We start from the raw sequence: 15,883 nt of genomic DNA, 5'->3' as shown, positions 1-15,883 counted from the left end.
TAGGGAACAATCCCTTCCAGAACATGTGAAGTGCAAAATAGTAAAAGAGGATATGCTATTGAAGACAGCAGCTATTACTGTTTAGAGTTGTTTACTAAAAGCTACGATAATTATTTTTAGTCATTCCGTTTCTAATCTGCTTTATATTTTTAAGGGAGGGGGGATCTCAAAGTGGTTTACAACCTGTATTAAAACATCAAATAAAACAATCCAGAACAAAACATGACAGAAAAAGTCAAATACGAGTATACATTTGAAGTAACATAATTAACAGGAACCTAAAATGTTGTCATAAAGACTTCAAAGTAAAACATTACAAAGGTCAACTACAGAAGGCACATATAACACCAGAAGAAACATTACTAGATATGATATGCATAGCAGCAGATGTCTAGAAACAGTAAAAGAACTTCCTTATGTTGCAATATTGTACAAAGTATATCTACTGCATAGCTTATCTCTCCCTCATCCCCATCCCTTGATAAACATGAAGGACACCTTGGGTCAAAATCTAAACTCCAAGTCCTACCCTTGGACTGGGGGTTTTCCACAGGAAATTGGTGTGTTTCCTGAATTGTTTGTTTTCACTCTTCAGCTTTCTCCAGCCAGTGAATAATAAAGTGTCTGTGTACTGTCTTCCTGTACTGGGCTGAAAACACGTATAAGCAGCAGGATGTTCTGTTATTTGTGGGCTATCTGTGAAACTGAGAAACAAACACAAATGTTTAAATTAGCAGGCAAGCACATTACACAATCTGCTTTTTTTCAAAGGTATCCTAGGAACTGTTTCTGTTTCTACGACTGAATGGACAATTAACCAATGCAGTACAATCACATGGGTTATGTTACAAGCATATGGGTTATGCTTGTAAAGGCAGAAAGGTCAACCCAGCACAAGCAGCCTTACCTTTTTGGAGTCATGCACCAAACAGGCCTTGTTCCCCCCACCCCAAGCTTATCAGGTTCTGGGGTGCTCTTTGAGATTTTGTGGGGTCATTCAAGTTCCTGTGAGAACTTGTGAGAGCATCCCAGAGCCTGGTAAGCAAGGCAGAGACTTTAAAAGCTCTTACCATGCCAGGAAAAACCTGTGCAAAATAGCTTTAATTTGTGTGATTGATTTAATTTAATTTGTATGATTTAATACAACCTGTATGATTAATTTAATATAATCTTTGTTATTATGCCTTTAATTTGTGTGATTTCGACTGGACAGCCTTCAATTGCATAAAGTTGAAATTGCAGATGTTAAATGCACATAAGTTGTGATTTTACTGTACAAGTTATACAAAACAGTCAACTGAGGCATTTTCCATCAGAGAGCAACTCTGAACACAGAACATTGAGTAATAGGCATGTTCAAGTTTTTATCCAAGCACACAAATACTCCAAGCGAAGACAGGGGCGATTCCCCCCCCCCCCAAAGCAAGTCCTTAAGAAAATTCAGCAGCATTTAGCATGAATTTCTGGGTATTCAGTTTTGCCCAATTTACACAAATTTGCAAAGCACAACTTCCCCAAATACAAGGCATTTGTGCGTGCTTTCACTAATTTGTGGGGGGGTTTTTCACACCTTACACCAGTACATGCATTTTGTACACATTACGTGACTGGAGAACTGCATTACAAAATTCAGAGATGCACACATTTCAAAGGCTTGCATATTTCAGATCGCATGGTGTTTTGGAAAAGGCAGATTAAGTAGATTTGCCTATACATGCAAAGTGAACCACATTTCTACCTCATCACTTCCAATCATACTTTGCAACAATGATACTATAGCCGAGGCAGCTTCAGCTTTTCCAGATTTTGTTTAGGGCAGCAATGGGTTAACCTGTCTTTCGGCTATGCTATAATATAGTCTCAGAAATAAACTATGCTGTCCCCTTGGCAAAGTGTGATGTCTCCTCCCACCTACAAAGATATTACCCTCCATTCATTCTGTCTAAAGTACAGTAGCTCAATAAACTGGGACATCTGCTAGTTAAGTCTGATGCTGATTACTTGCTGGTGAGATTTCTGGCACACTGAGAGACTGAGAAAGAGTGAATGAAGCAGGGCAACGTAAGTACATTTAGAGGTATTTAATTTTATTTGGGGCTGATGATTAATTGATCCAATACACATCTTTGTAAAGGATACTGGTGTCCTCTCAAAGAGTCGCAGAGGCTTTCCCCTTACTTTTGAATAACCGGAACCCATTTTAAGGGCAGGTGGCATGGGAATCCTGAGTCTTTTACATAAGGAAGTGCCATCTGGCATAGGATTCCCTTTCTCGCCAATCTGGAGGTTTACTTGGACTTCCTAGACTGGGAATCAACCTCCTGATAATCGCTATTATCCAGATAATCAGGACACCCTGATCGTTGGGAGCGATGTGGGTAAGTTTCTCATCAGTGGCACCTGGACAGTCCACCCAGAATCAACAACCACCTTACCACTGGTGGTAGGCCCAAGAGCCCCTTCTCCACCAGGGCCCACTACCAGAGGACCCCTTCCGTCATGGCATCTGGCTGAGCTGGCTTTGCAACAGGCATTATGTGTATTTTGTGTGTATTTTATGGAACTGAAGAGAGCGAAGAACTATGAATCACAGGGAGAATGCGTGTATGAACTTAAGAGTGCTTAGTTTATTTTTTTACTTGTTATTTTGTTAATGTTGTTCATATTGCTTACAATATTAGATTATAAATGCTGCCTTGATTTGTTAATCATATAATAGGACTTGTGATATTTAGCTTTTTTTAGTTGTTGCTTTGTTAACAGTGTTTTATAAATTTGTACAGTCATACCTCGGGTTGAAGTCACTTCAGGTTGAGCATTTTCAGGTTATGCCCCTTGGTGACCCGGAAGTAATGGAAGGCATTACTTCTGGGTTTTGCCGTTTGTGCATGCACAGACACTCAAAATGATGTCATGCGCATGCTCACAAGCGGCAAATCGCGACCCGCGCACGCGCAGTCGCGCAGTCGCACAGTCGCAGGTTACATTCACTTCAGGGTGTGAACAGGGCTCCGGAACGGATCCTGTTCGCATCCAGAGGTACCACTGTAATTGTTTCACTGATTATTTGTTAATTATTCTATATGATTTATGTTGGATTACTTTATGTCATGTTATTTTTATTCATTACTGGAGCCCATGAGCAGCTGGAGGCTGCCATAAGCAACATTATTATACCAATGCTTTATGCATTCCTTGAGGAATGGGGACAGATCTGGATGCAAGCAGAGAAGGAATGGGTCCCTGCAATGGTGATGTGCAAAAGAACTAAGCCATGTTCCTACAATGCAAAACCTATGGGAGGAACTACCTACTGAAGGAACCTTAGGCACCTGAGGAGAACTCATGCTTCAGCTGTGCTGCAGCCTGACTACTCCTCATGAGAGCCTTCAGTGGAACATCACAGTGACAATGTCAGCAGGAGGGACCTCTGCCTGAACTAGAGGAAAAGCAAAGGACCACAAGGACTCTGAGTACATATGCCAGCAAAGTATCATGACTTCATTATGGGTTGGTGGTAAAGGCTTCACCCCCCCCCCATCAGTGAGTTGAGCACTTGTAATATCTGACTTCACAATATTCATAGCCTGGGCCCATTGACTTGTTGGTTTATGTCTGGGAAATGTTTGGGTTGAGAAAGGGGATGTGGTACATAGCGTGTAAAAGGAGATTAATCTTCGGAGTTTGGGTCTAGTGACACGTTGGTTTATTTCTGGGAATTGTTTGGGTTGAGAAAGGGAATCTTGTACACAGCATGTAAAAGAAGACTGATTGCAACTGTGGCTCCTTCTATGTGTGGGATTAATGGTGTACGTGTTTCATCTGGCCTCAGATCTTGTCCTGTTTATCATCTGCTTAAGGAAGCAACTATTTGGTGGTTCTCTTGGTGCAGGGGGAACGGGGAGGTGTAACACTGCTTGAGTCAATGTACAAAGGGCTCTCTTAAAACTATTACATTCTCCACTGGCTCTACTGAAAGACCAGCAACAACCGGCCCCTCTATAATTTTTTCCATTCCTGCTGTTATCGGTAAGACCTCTATGACAAAGAATTGGTGCTTTCTCAGCCCTTTTCTTTTTTGGGTTGTGTCTTTCAGATTGTTGGCCTGAGGGGAGGGATTGTCTTCTCAGAAGCCAAACAGGCCATTAGTGCTATTCCCACATGGTTTTATCAAACATGTGAGGGATTCGTAGAAACAGATGGACGGGCCATAGCTCAGTGGAACTTCCTCTTTCTGTGTGTAGGGGAAAGTTTGTTATATTTGTCCAAATCTGAGAGAAGGTTGTTTGCTATTTTGATTTGTTTTTGTTGGTTGGTTTTTGCAGACATTTCAGCTATGACAACAGATCCAGTGAGAAGACAAAATGAAATAATAGCGTTCATTCTTCCAAATGGAGCTGACATAATTCAGGCAGGCCAGGGGATCCATGCTACCATTGGGCAACAACCAGGAGTGGCACAATATATAGACGAGCAGCTTGGAAGCAACCAACCTGAGCGGAAGCGTTGGGTGAGGGAACTGGAGAAGAAAGTAAAAGCAGAGGCTAAGACTTTAGGGGTAAGTGCAGATGTCATCTGCTCTTGTTTCTGTCCCTGGTGATTTCAGTGGTCACCAGGAGCAATTGTCAGTTCAACACTTCAAATATGCAACAGGTAGAGCTCTCATATCATGAGCCAGTGTGGTGTAGTGGTTAGAGCATTGGACTAAAGCTAGGGAGCCCCAGATTGAACCCCCTCACTTGGCCATAGAGTTCAGTCACCATTTCTCAGCCTAAACTACTTGACAGGGTTGTTGTGGGGAGAAGATGGAGGGGCAGGGAGAGCCTAGAGAGAAGCACTTTTCTGGTGCTGAATGCCCATGTACAGGGAATGAATGAGGGGCAGCCTACCCTTGACTATATGATTTTAGGGAAACTCCAAGGATTTTCCTCCTGAGAGCCCCAGGTATACAATGTACCTGCATACCTACTAGTTTGGAGGCAAAACAAGACAACCCCCAATTAAGGAAGTGCTTTCTGCATTCTCAATTTTGTCTCCAGGAACAGGAAGGACATTAAGTTTGTAAGCAGGTGTGTGTTTTTAAGCGCTAAGAAAGTATGGCAAGGTCCTGTGAACTTCTAGGACCCATGGAGCACTGAGGGAAGTGGAGCCAGAGAATGTTGAGGTTATCAACTGAAAAAATGGAGGAAATGGCTGGCTTGAGCCAATAGCAGAGTCAGGGAGGGTTAAGATCTCTTGTGCCCACCTTTCGAACTACTGCAGCTGGTGGGCTTTTAAGCAGGTCCTCTGTAGTTGTGCTGTCCCACCTCCAGCCCAAGGAACCTCCAGAAGGGAATTGCTGCCATGGGCATTATGTGCAAGTGCATTTTAATGAGCAGAACAGAGTGAAAGATTATGACTCATGGGGGTGTGGAAAGTGTGTGTATGAACTTAACAGTGCTTAGTTTATTTTTTTTGTTGCTAAAAGAAGCTTCAACCCATCTCCAAACCCAGAATCACACAAAGCTCATTAGAGCAGCCCATTCTGGGGGTAATCACGGCATAAGGAACTGAGGGAAGATCTACAGACCTATACAGGCTCACTGCTGACACACCAATCTAAGCACTGTCTTTTGTAAAGCCAGGTTGTAGAAAGTTATGTGTTGTTTCTCTTTGGTGACTGGGTTGAACTCATTTGTCACTTTTTGTATTTCATCCGTATCAGGATTAGGAACGATCTATCTCTCAGTTTTTGTTCTCTCCGTTTCTCATTTTCCAGTCTTAAATTCTGTTCTCGCTATTTCTGAAGCAATTTGTGGTGTTTTTTTATCTTAAAAAAATCCATGAAAATTGTGAATTGTATGCTGTTTTGTCTAATACACATATTTTAACTGATGTACACATTTTTGCAAGTCTCCTCATGTATAATACATTTGTGTGCGTTGTTTTCACTGATACGTTCATTTTATACATATCCCTTCTTCCAATATATGCCTTTTTGTAAACATTATTTGATTGGAGGACTGCATTGCAAAATTCAGAGAAGTGTTTTGATGCCCGTGTTGTTTCAGAAAGCAGTTTCACCTTTAAATATGAACTTAATCAAATTCCTATGTCCCAATCCCTCAGATTGAAAATTGGGTGTTCACATTTCTTGGCTCAAATCTGGTTAAGGAGAGATCCTCTTTTACTTTTGCAGTGATCAAAATACCTCATCTAGCTTTTGGTCAGGTGATATTTCCGGACTGTGCTAAAGAGTAAGCTCATATCAGTTTTATTGGTTTCCTTTAAATATTAATGCACAGTATTGTCAGGATTCATGCCCAAGGCAGCTAGCAATGATAAGAAATGCAAAAATGAAAATAAAACAGTGAAATGAAAATAGTAGCAAAAACTATCGTTCTATATTTCCAGGTCTCTAGGAACAGTTTAAAAATAATATTGTTTGTGTATTTTCTTCCTACAGGCCATCCAGATCATAATTGGATTGATACAAATTTGCTTTGGGATAGTCTCATTTTTTCTTTTGGACTCATTCTATGCCCCTTTGGTCAATGTGACATATTTTCCATGCTGGGGTGGAATATTTGTAAGTATCGTGTTCTTTGCCTCGCATTTAAGAATCCATCATGCTAAACTCTGGGACTTGGCAATTTTCAAAAACATTTCCTCATGTGTTCAAGTAAGGAGGCAGGTGGTAAAGAATAGGAGCCCTTTGGATTATTTTGAAATGCCAGAACATTATTAGGGGTAATCTCTTTCCTTTGCTGTAATGCATTTGAGAGGTTTTTCTCTATTTAAGGTGTTTATATGTTACTTAATATTCAACATTTCTGAGAGGTGTACGTAACATTTTTTAAATAAAATCATTGAAAGAATAAGAATTGAATAGTAACAAAAAACTTTTCTCTTTTTATGCTTGTTCTCTTTCTTGTCTTGTTAAGGCTACATGTTTCTAGTGGATTTTATTTTATTTTATACAGTGAAGGTCGTATATACTAACAGCAACCTCAATTCTACAAGTCAGTGATGCAGATCTAGAAATTTTTGAATTGGTTCTGGAAAATGTTCTGAGGCAAACTGGGGTAATCTGCATTGGAAAATTTCCAGTCCCAAACAGATGCTTGAGATCTAATTTAGCATGCTGATTTTACAGTTGCTTAATAAACAAAACTGAGCACTGTATTCTCTTGCATGTATAAGGAAGGGCCACATCTCAGTGTCAGAGCATCTGCTTTGCTTGCAGAAGATCCCAGATTTCAGTCTCAGCATCTCGAAGTATGGCTGGAGATGTCCCTTGCCTGAAATTTTGGAGAACTGCTCCCAGTAGATAATTCTGAACTAAATGAACCAAGGGTCTTACTTAGTATATAGCAGATTCCTTTGTTCCTACTGTGTGTAGGGAAATGGAACCATCCATTCACAAGGTGGAGTTAGCAGGCTTACTGAAACCCCAAGGTTTTCAGCCGAGCAGACTAAGCATGCTGAGTAATCGCAGAATGTTGACTGGCTGTTGGGGGGGACAGGAAACCACATGGAGGATCAACGTGACTGCCTGGGGATGTGTACCCATGGCAGTTTAAAGTGGATTTGATGCATCCCATGCATGCATGTTTTTGGGTGTCATCCGCACTCCCCCCCCCCAATTTGTTTCAATTTTTTCCAGTCCATGGACAAAAAGGGATACAGGGGGGAAATCCAGCAAAAAAAAAACCACATTGCGTGGCTGGGTTTTTTGTTTTTTATGTGTGTATTGACAGTTTGCCGGGTGACATCTGTCACCACACCCTCTACACTAATGAGGCGTTGTGGCGATCACACAGGGTCCCCGGACGTTTGACGGTCTATTGATTTCTGTGCCACCACTGTGATTGCCTCCTCGCTGCCACCAACCCGTTTCTCTCGGGTACACACGGAGTCCAGACAGTTGTTAACACTAACAAATAATCAAGTTTATTTTTATAAGCATGAACAAGTTTAAGGTTTCAGTTAATTTTTCTTGTCAGTTTCTTAATCTTAGTTTCTTTACTGATCTAACAACTTCAAACTGATTATCCCAACTATCTATCTGACTCCACCTAACAGTTCCTCTCACTCTCTCATAACACAACTCGACCAACCCACAGACTTATCCTCCCTCTTCCTTCTCCAACTCCCAACTGACTTCCACACAACTCTAACTCTAACTCCTCCCCTTGGGCTCCCACTGGCCAATCACTTCACACTCATTTAACCCTTTCCTTATGACCCACCTAGGAGGGCAAACGCCACAGACATGTGAGGCAAATCCATGTGGGCAGAATCCATGTGGGCAGCAGACCCTGATCTAGAACTTTGCTCCTGATCTAGATCTTCACTTGCTCCTTCTTCCTTGGCAGGGAGGGGAGGCATCGTTTTGTGGTTTGCATCAGGTGCCAAAATGTTTTGCTGACAAGACTCCCACAGTACCAGGTTTTTCTAAGTAGAGAGTATTTTACTGTAAATTTGAAGTGAATTGATATATTGATATGCATCTCCCCCCCCCCTTTTTTTAACAGTTCATTGTTTCTGGATCCATCTCTGTGTCAAATACAAAACATAGGAACCGCAGTTTGGTGAGCTATATACCTTTTTCTCTTCTTCTGTAATATTGGATGTGGCCAGTATTGGTCAGAAATTTTGTTTTTCTTATACCTCTAGATCAGCCTTCCCCAACTTGGTGCCCTCCATATGTTAGTAGACTATTCTGCACCAGTACTGCACCCTTGACCTTTGGCCATGCTAGCTGGGGCTGATAAAAAATTTAATTCCAACATCATCTGGAGAGCACCAGGGCTGGATCTATACTCACTCTTTAAACGTTCCTAGAATGATTTTTTTTATATTCTAAAACAAAGAAGTATTTGGTTCCTCCGCTTCTGTTTCTGCAGTCTACCCCAGTTGGCAAGGCTTACCAGGCATGGGCCGGATCACTCCCACGGAGATCCTCTGTGGGCTGGACAGGTGCAGCGTGATGCTGGAAATTGCGTCTGCACATGTCAGCTGCACCAAAAATCGCTTCTGCCCATGCCCAGATGCCGAAAATTGCGCCCTTGCAGATGCAATTTCCGGTGTCTGGACATGCGCAGAAGTGATTTTCAGAACTGCGGAAGAGAGTCCCCTGGTTTAGCACAGCACATGGGGACTCGCTGAGTGGGTGGCTCGGTTTGGGGGCGGCTCGGGGGGCAGTTAAACAGCCTCCGTGGGCCACTTCAGGCCCATGGGTCTTAGGTTGCCGACCCCTGGTCTACCCACTTACTTGACAGGGCAAACTTAGCAGTGTCACCTGGTGTCACATTTTAATAACACATTGTTGATGTTTTAAAAGAATGTCATATGGCTATATGATTATCATAACCCTTTTAAAACCCATTTTTAGCATTAAGAAACCACGAGTGTAGATGAGGGGAGGGGGGAGGGGGTAGCACTGAAAAATGTAGGGAACAGTAAACTACCCAACGCGTTTCATTGACAACCTTTCTTAGAGACACTGAAACAATAACAAACCATAATTCAAACAAAAATAGAACACAATTAGTACAGATTAAGGGCTAATTGTATATAAGACATCTTCCATGTTTTGTAAGTTTTTTAAATGGTCTGATTATGGTTAGTGACTAAGACAGCTTCCTGTCAGGCCCAGTAGCCACACCTGACATGAGCATTGGCTGGCCTCCACACACACACACACACACACACACACACACACACACACCCTGTGTGTACTTTTTGGTATCCTGATTCTTCATATCACTCTTTCAGGTGAAGTGCAATGTGGGAATGCATGTCACAAGTGCTACATTGGCAACAACTGGCATAATTCTGTACACAGCACAGTTGTGTATAAATCAACCCTATTTTTTCTATGGCTATCCCGGTTCTTACCCAGAGAGAACATTGGTAAGTGAGCAAGTCTCACAATAACTTTGATCATATAATATCATTATCATAATTTAATGTTGTAAGTTTGGGAGGTTTAGTTTGGATGTCATTTGAAGTGTCTCTTACAGCCCTGTGCCTCTTGATTCTAAGACTGAGATTTGGCCAGGAGAGGATTAATAGAACAAGCAGGACTGCTGGATATTATCTTCATGGCCCTGGCAAGAATGGTCAGTGCCCCTGTCTCTCAGTCCATTGGTTCTATTGAAAGGAGAAAGCCATTTGGGGATCAGGACTTATTTCCTTCTCTGTTACCGTGTGTGTGTGTGTGTGTGTGTGTGTGTGTGTGTGTAAGGAAGCAGTAGCCTGTCAGTCTTGGAACTGGGCTATAAAGGCACAAGAGGCCTGATCTTCTTTCTGTGAGAATCCAGTGTTATCACTGTAAACCAAACGAAGCGGGACCTTGGCTTGTATATTTGTGTGAAGAGATAAATCCTGTCCACTTCCACTGATCATCATTTCAAAGAAACCAAACCCAAGGTATGCCCAGGGATTAGGGATGGAGAAATCTGTCTGTTTCAGTTTCTCATTTTTCCAGTCTTAAGTCCAATTCACCACATTTCCTTATCAAAAGAGGACCCACCTCGATATTAAAAGGCCAGAGAGAATCACATAATTGTCTGGTTAGGTCCTTTCCAGGTTCACACCGGGAATATATTAATAAATGTTGGGATGGAATTAAGAACCGTCCTACGGAAATCAATTGAGAAATCAATATTTTAATCCAAGGTTGAGCAGCCATCCCATTCCCAGTATTCAAACTTGATGGTGTTATTAGCTAGTGGTTGGGTTTTCAGATGTCTGTATCCTTGCGCTTTGCCACGTCAAACTTTGGTAAGTGTGTATACGATTGTAGCTATAGTCTCATAGCCACACTGGGTCTTTCACATGGAAGTGGAGAGTTTTCTTAGAACCTCTTTCCACACCTTCTCCCTACTATAAGGCAAGTAGAAACTGAACAGAGATGTCTCCAGATAGGCAACCTCCTGGGTTGGTGTTTCAGAAATAATTTTCAGGTGGCTGCCTCTCATCTCATGCCATCATGTTGTTGTTGTTTAGCCGTTTAGTTGTGTCCAACTCTTCGTGACCCCATGGACCAGAGCATGCCAGGCACTCCTGTCTTCCACTGCCTTCCGCAGTTTGGTCAGACTCATGTTTGTGATTCATGCCATCATATGTCACCTCAAAATTATTTCTGAAACACCAACCTGGAAGGATGCCTATCTGGAGACATCCTTGTTCAAAAACAGCCAAGTCCCTTTGTTGGCTGAAAGTTAGAAACTGGGGAGAAGAGAGGAGGTTCTGTTGATGAGGAAAGACACAGAGATATGTAGCGTAGGATATTCTCCCATTTTTATTCTCATAACGCCAGGTACTGCACAGTCTCAGTAGTGGACTTACTTCCTGATGTCTTACTATTCAGGCTAGTGCATTCATTTTAGAAAGTTCCTTCCTACCCTTTCACAGAGGCATTTTTTTTAATTCATTAATTTTTACATTTATATCCCACCTTTCCTCCAAGAAGCTCTCCTCAGACCCATTTTATCCTCACGACTGATTTACCGATATAAGAGTTGTCATTTCACCTGCTTCTCTGTTCTGCAGCTTTTCAACAAAGTAGGTAATGGGCTTTGTACTGTGCATCTCCTGTTCTGCTTGCTGGAGTTCTGTATCACCGTTCCAACAGCACATTTCGGGTGTCAGGCAACCTGCTGTAACAAGATGGTAAGCATTTGTTTTAGAAAGCTGGTAAGATGAAAATGCCTGGGCTAGACAATATGATGCTGTTGATCTACAAATCTCATGATTCCTGACAACTGGCCATGCTGGCTGGGGTTGGTGGGAACTTCTTCTTCTTCTTCTTCTTTGGCAATCATTCGTAGCTGAGTAAGATTGTCTTCCATAAACACGGTTTTAACAATGAATCCATAAGTGACTGTGGAGGCCAATTCTGGATCCGCACGTCCTTCCACAGTGGGGACATTGGTTTCCAGGCTGGAGTTGATCATGGTGTGGATTTGCCAAGCGTACCTGATGTTGGAGATTCATTCCCTGTGTCTGCAGTCATGGGATTGTTGTCTATCACATGACGGTGTATGTTTTCATCCTACAGTGTGGGCAGTGACAAACATAGGATGTTTTGGTATTACTGTGTTCCGTGAAGTGGGACTATTGTCCTTTGTTTTCTCTCTCTTTGCTGTCTGATGAGAAAGAGGCAGGAGCTAAGTCAAAATGCTCTGAGTGTATTATATGTAAATAAAGTAGATTAGCCAAAATGCTGTGCTATTGGTTCTGTTACGCAAACTGCGAATACTCTGTGGATCCCTAAGTGTGCCAATGCCTTTTGGCATAGTCGCTGTTATTTTCGGGCAAAAGAAAGCTTTTGAAGCTCCCGAACGATCGACCAGGAGAACATGCCAGTCGGGCATATGTCTCTGACAAGGTCCTACACGAGAGTAGGACACTCCTAACACCTTCCTCTTAGCACGTTTCTCCCTTGCATCCAGAGTTCAAGTGTCTTCAAAGCCCATGACACCTTTGGTAAAGGCTATTCTCCAACTGGAGCTCTCGCAGGCCAGTGTTTCCCAGTTGTCAGTGTTTATACTACATTTTTTTAGATTTGCCTTGAGACAGTCTTTAAACCTCTTTTATTGACCACCAGCATTACGCTTTCCATTTTTAAGTTCAGAATAGAGTAGTTACTTTGGAAGACTGCAGCCCAACAGCGTCTAGAGGAAACCAAACCTGAGCTATGCAAACAAATGAACCTGAATGAAAAATGCTGCTATGCTAGCATTAGGCATTTGTAGCTTCCTCCGAAACTTCAGCTGGTATCTGTTGTGTGATACTAGCTTAAAGGGGGAATGGGAAAGAGGGTATATATCCACCAGGAGAGGCACTTCCACTTCTACATCTGTGGCTCCTGGGGTTTCATACTTACTGAATCAGACATGGGGAACCTGATCTGGCCAGTACACCAGGTCCTTATCTCTCATACTTCTTGTGGGCCAAATCTGACAGGTAGATGGGAGTGCCAACCTGTCAATCACCTGATGTCACATTGATGTCAGGTGATGATCGCCTGGACTTCAAAACAAGATGTAGAGCTTGCAAAGGGCCCTTCACCATGCTTTGAAGTGCCACTGATAAGCAGGCTTGAAGTCATCACCTATCAGCTGGTGGGCAGTGACTTCAAACCTGCCTTCCTTGAGGGTCAGTTACTGTATATGATTGAAGTCATACACACACCATCAGCTGTGGGCTCATCAAGCCTGCTTTCTGCACAGATTGAGGGTTTTTTCCCCAACCCCCCCCCCATTTTCCAAATTATTACAAATCAAACCAAAATAATCTAATTTAATGCAATTTCTTACAATCAGGTTTCCCACTCCTGTTCCAAACATATGATCATCATCATTTCCTCACATAGCCACATAATTTCTTATTTAGAGTCCAGTTGACATCCTTCACTTGACGTTAAACCATTCCTCCAGCCGGTCACTTATTTCACCTTACAAACAGCATCTCTGTTACATCTTATGAATAAATAATCCATTTCACATGTCCTTCATATACATTGTTGTCCCAGACCTGGCGTGCTGTGAGAGTTAATGACTATCTTCTATTGTTCAGTTCCATTGTTCAGTTATTTGCAGTGTTTATCTGGATCATACAGGGTCACATTCCATTCCTTCCACTGTTTACCAACTAGCGTATGAGCTGCAGCCATAAATAACGCACGGAGTGCATATCCAAACTCCACCATTAAAATTCCACTCTGGAGTTCTTCCTCGGCACACAGTTAAAAACAAGATCTCTTCTCAAATTCAGCCTAGTCCAATCAAAGATTAATTTTAAATAAAGTCCATTCAGCCTCTGTTGAGGGGAAAGGGCATAGTAAAACCTTGTTAAATTCCCCGTTGAGCATAAATCAAAAGCCTCCTCCCTCTTCTCCGAAGTAACAAACAGAATAACAAAGCAGTGGCTACACACATCCTTTTCATTATGTAGTGAAGGCCAGGAAAAAAAGGAGACCATTTGAAAACCATAAGAAAGCATAAGAAAGCACAGAGCAGTTTGTCCTCCCCCTTCCTTTTCTGGCTATTGTAAGGATTCTCAAGCTTCAAATAAAATGTTCAGATACCTTCAAAGAGCCATGCCCAGTCCTTTCAGCAGCCGACTGATTGCAACCCATTAGCATATGTTGGTCCAGGAGCGCCTCTTGATTAATGCCAGTTGTCTGAATTATGGAGAAACCGACCACAAATCATGCTGGAGACAGAGGCTCATCCATGGCAGGGACACACTCCCAGGTCACACCCACTTTGCCTTTCAAATTGGTAGATATGGGCTTGAGCGACACAGCAGGATGCAGTGAGCTCCCCAGACCCCACTGGAGAACATTGCCAGGATTTTTGCCTCATAAATCCTGGCTTCCCTCTGCCTGAACCTCCTCGCTGCCTGCAGAGGGCAGCGAGGAGCAACCACCATTGTTTGGTGACGTAGCCAGAAAACCTCTGCATGGATTGTTTTTATCTGCTGTATGCTTTTTACATTTTTATGTACACTGTTTAGAAACACCAGCAATCACTTAAATACATAATAAGAATCATGTGCATTTTTGAGAATGTCTGGTGTGGAGGGAGATACCTACAAATGAAGATGTGTGGCATCAGCCATGCAGTTTGTAATAATTTGGGATAATTACTTTAATGAAAGTGGGACGCAGGTGGCGCTGTGGGTTAAAGCCTCAGCGCCTAGGACTTGCCGATCGAAAGGTCGGCGGTTCGAATCCCTGCGGCGGGGTGCGCTCCCGCTGCTCGGTCCCAGCGCCTGCCAACCTAGCAGTTCGAAAGCACCTCCGGGTGCAAGTAGATAAATAGGGACCGCTTACCAGCGGGAAGGTAAACGGCGTTTCCGTGTGCGGCTCTGGCTCGCCAGAGCAGCGATGTCACGCTGGCCACGTGACCCGGAAGTGTCTCAGGACAGTGCTGGCCCCTGGCCTCTTAAGTGAGATGGGCGCACAACCCCAGAGTCTGTCAAGACTGGCCCGTACGGGCAGGGGTACCTTTACCTTTACCTTTTTACTTTAATGAAGATAAAGGTCTTGGCACTGAAGACAGTCACCATGATGATGCCAGTGATGAAAATAAGTTCTTGGAATGATCTACCTCCCCTGTGTTTCAGGACATGGACCTTGTGCCCATTGTTATCGTTGGAGATGATGTGGCCCCTGCTGAAAACAATCCAGCTCCACCAACTTATTCTAATATAATGCTTTCTCCAAGTGTTGATGGTTAGTAAAGAGAGACAGGTTATGGGAAGTTCTTCACCAGAAATCAAGCTGAAGTTAAATTCCAGAAATAAAATAATATTGATTCTGCTCAATACCTGCAATTATGTCTATATCTGTCTTCCAGATCTAACAGGGATGGGCCAAGGCTGGATAATTGGGGGGGATCCATTTAAACTCAAACCCAGATTCCTCCAGACACCAGAACAATCTCTAATGGCTCCATTTTGGGTTCCTCTACTGTAGCTTCTTTCTCATTCCCTGACTTCTCGTGTTCTATGGATGCTGTTGCCTTTCATAGTCCCTAATTTGGGGCTGATTCTACTTTATATTCAAGGCCACCAGGCATCATGGAAAATGTAGTTCCACATCTACCGTCCCTAGACTCTGCTGCACTTGCTCAGAAATGATCTAATGAAAGCTCTACTACCTACATAACTCCCCACCATGTAGCAGCATCAAGGGTTGCAATGAAAGCTTGAAAGTGTAGTTCCCATGTTCCCTAGTTTCCCTATACACTACTGTTCATGCACATGACTGCAGCCAGTGATGTGGAATTTTGTGTATGGGCAAAAGTTCAACAATGTGAAATCTCACATGCCATTTTATGGTACAGATTTTCTGCCCCTGTCTTCTGCTTGTGAGAATCAGATA

The 15,883-nt window shown here is 42.7% G+C and overlaps 1 protein-coding gene across 5 annotated transcripts; it reads left to right on the top strand.

Annotated features, from left to right (window-relative positions):
- The first annotated feature begins 975 nt into the window (after positions 1-975).
- On the top strand, positions 976-15,308 carry LOC307204833 (membrane-spanning 4-domains subfamily A member 8-like). 5 transcript variants are annotated; one of them, XM_079956875.1, is made up of 7 exons: positions 976-1,038; positions 1,954-2,077; positions 4,326-4,558; positions 6,446-6,568; positions 8,517-8,573; positions 11,542-11,661; positions 15,124-15,308. In XM_079956875.1, exons 2-7 carry the CDS (start codon positions 2,047-2,049, stop codon positions 15,235-15,237), a joined length of 678 nt encoding a protein of 225 aa, XP_079813001.1. In that variant the 5' UTR covers positions 976-1,038; positions 1,954-2,046; the 3' UTR covers positions 15,238-15,308. The 5 variants fall into 5 exon arrangements, with proteins under 5 accessions (XP_079813001.1, XP_079812998.1, XP_079812997.1 ...); XM_079956872.1 differs by lacking the exon at positions 976-1,038 and adding an exon at positions 9,760-9,897 and having other exon boundaries at positions 1,954-2,061; XM_079956871.1 differs by lacking the exon at positions 976-1,038 and adding an exon at positions 9,760-9,897.
- The last annotated feature ends 575 nt before the right edge of the window (positions 15,309-15,883 follow it).

The sequence above is a fragment of the Podarcis cretensis genome (genome assembly GCF_951804945.1).
Source record: "Podarcis cretensis genome assembly, chromosome: 1".
Lineage (NCBI taxonomy): Eukaryota > Metazoa > Chordata > Lepidosauria > Squamata > Lacertidae > Podarcis > Podarcis cretensis.
The sequence above is the reverse complement of the archived record's forward strand: the minus strand, read 5'-3'. Positions and strand labels throughout refer to the sequence as shown.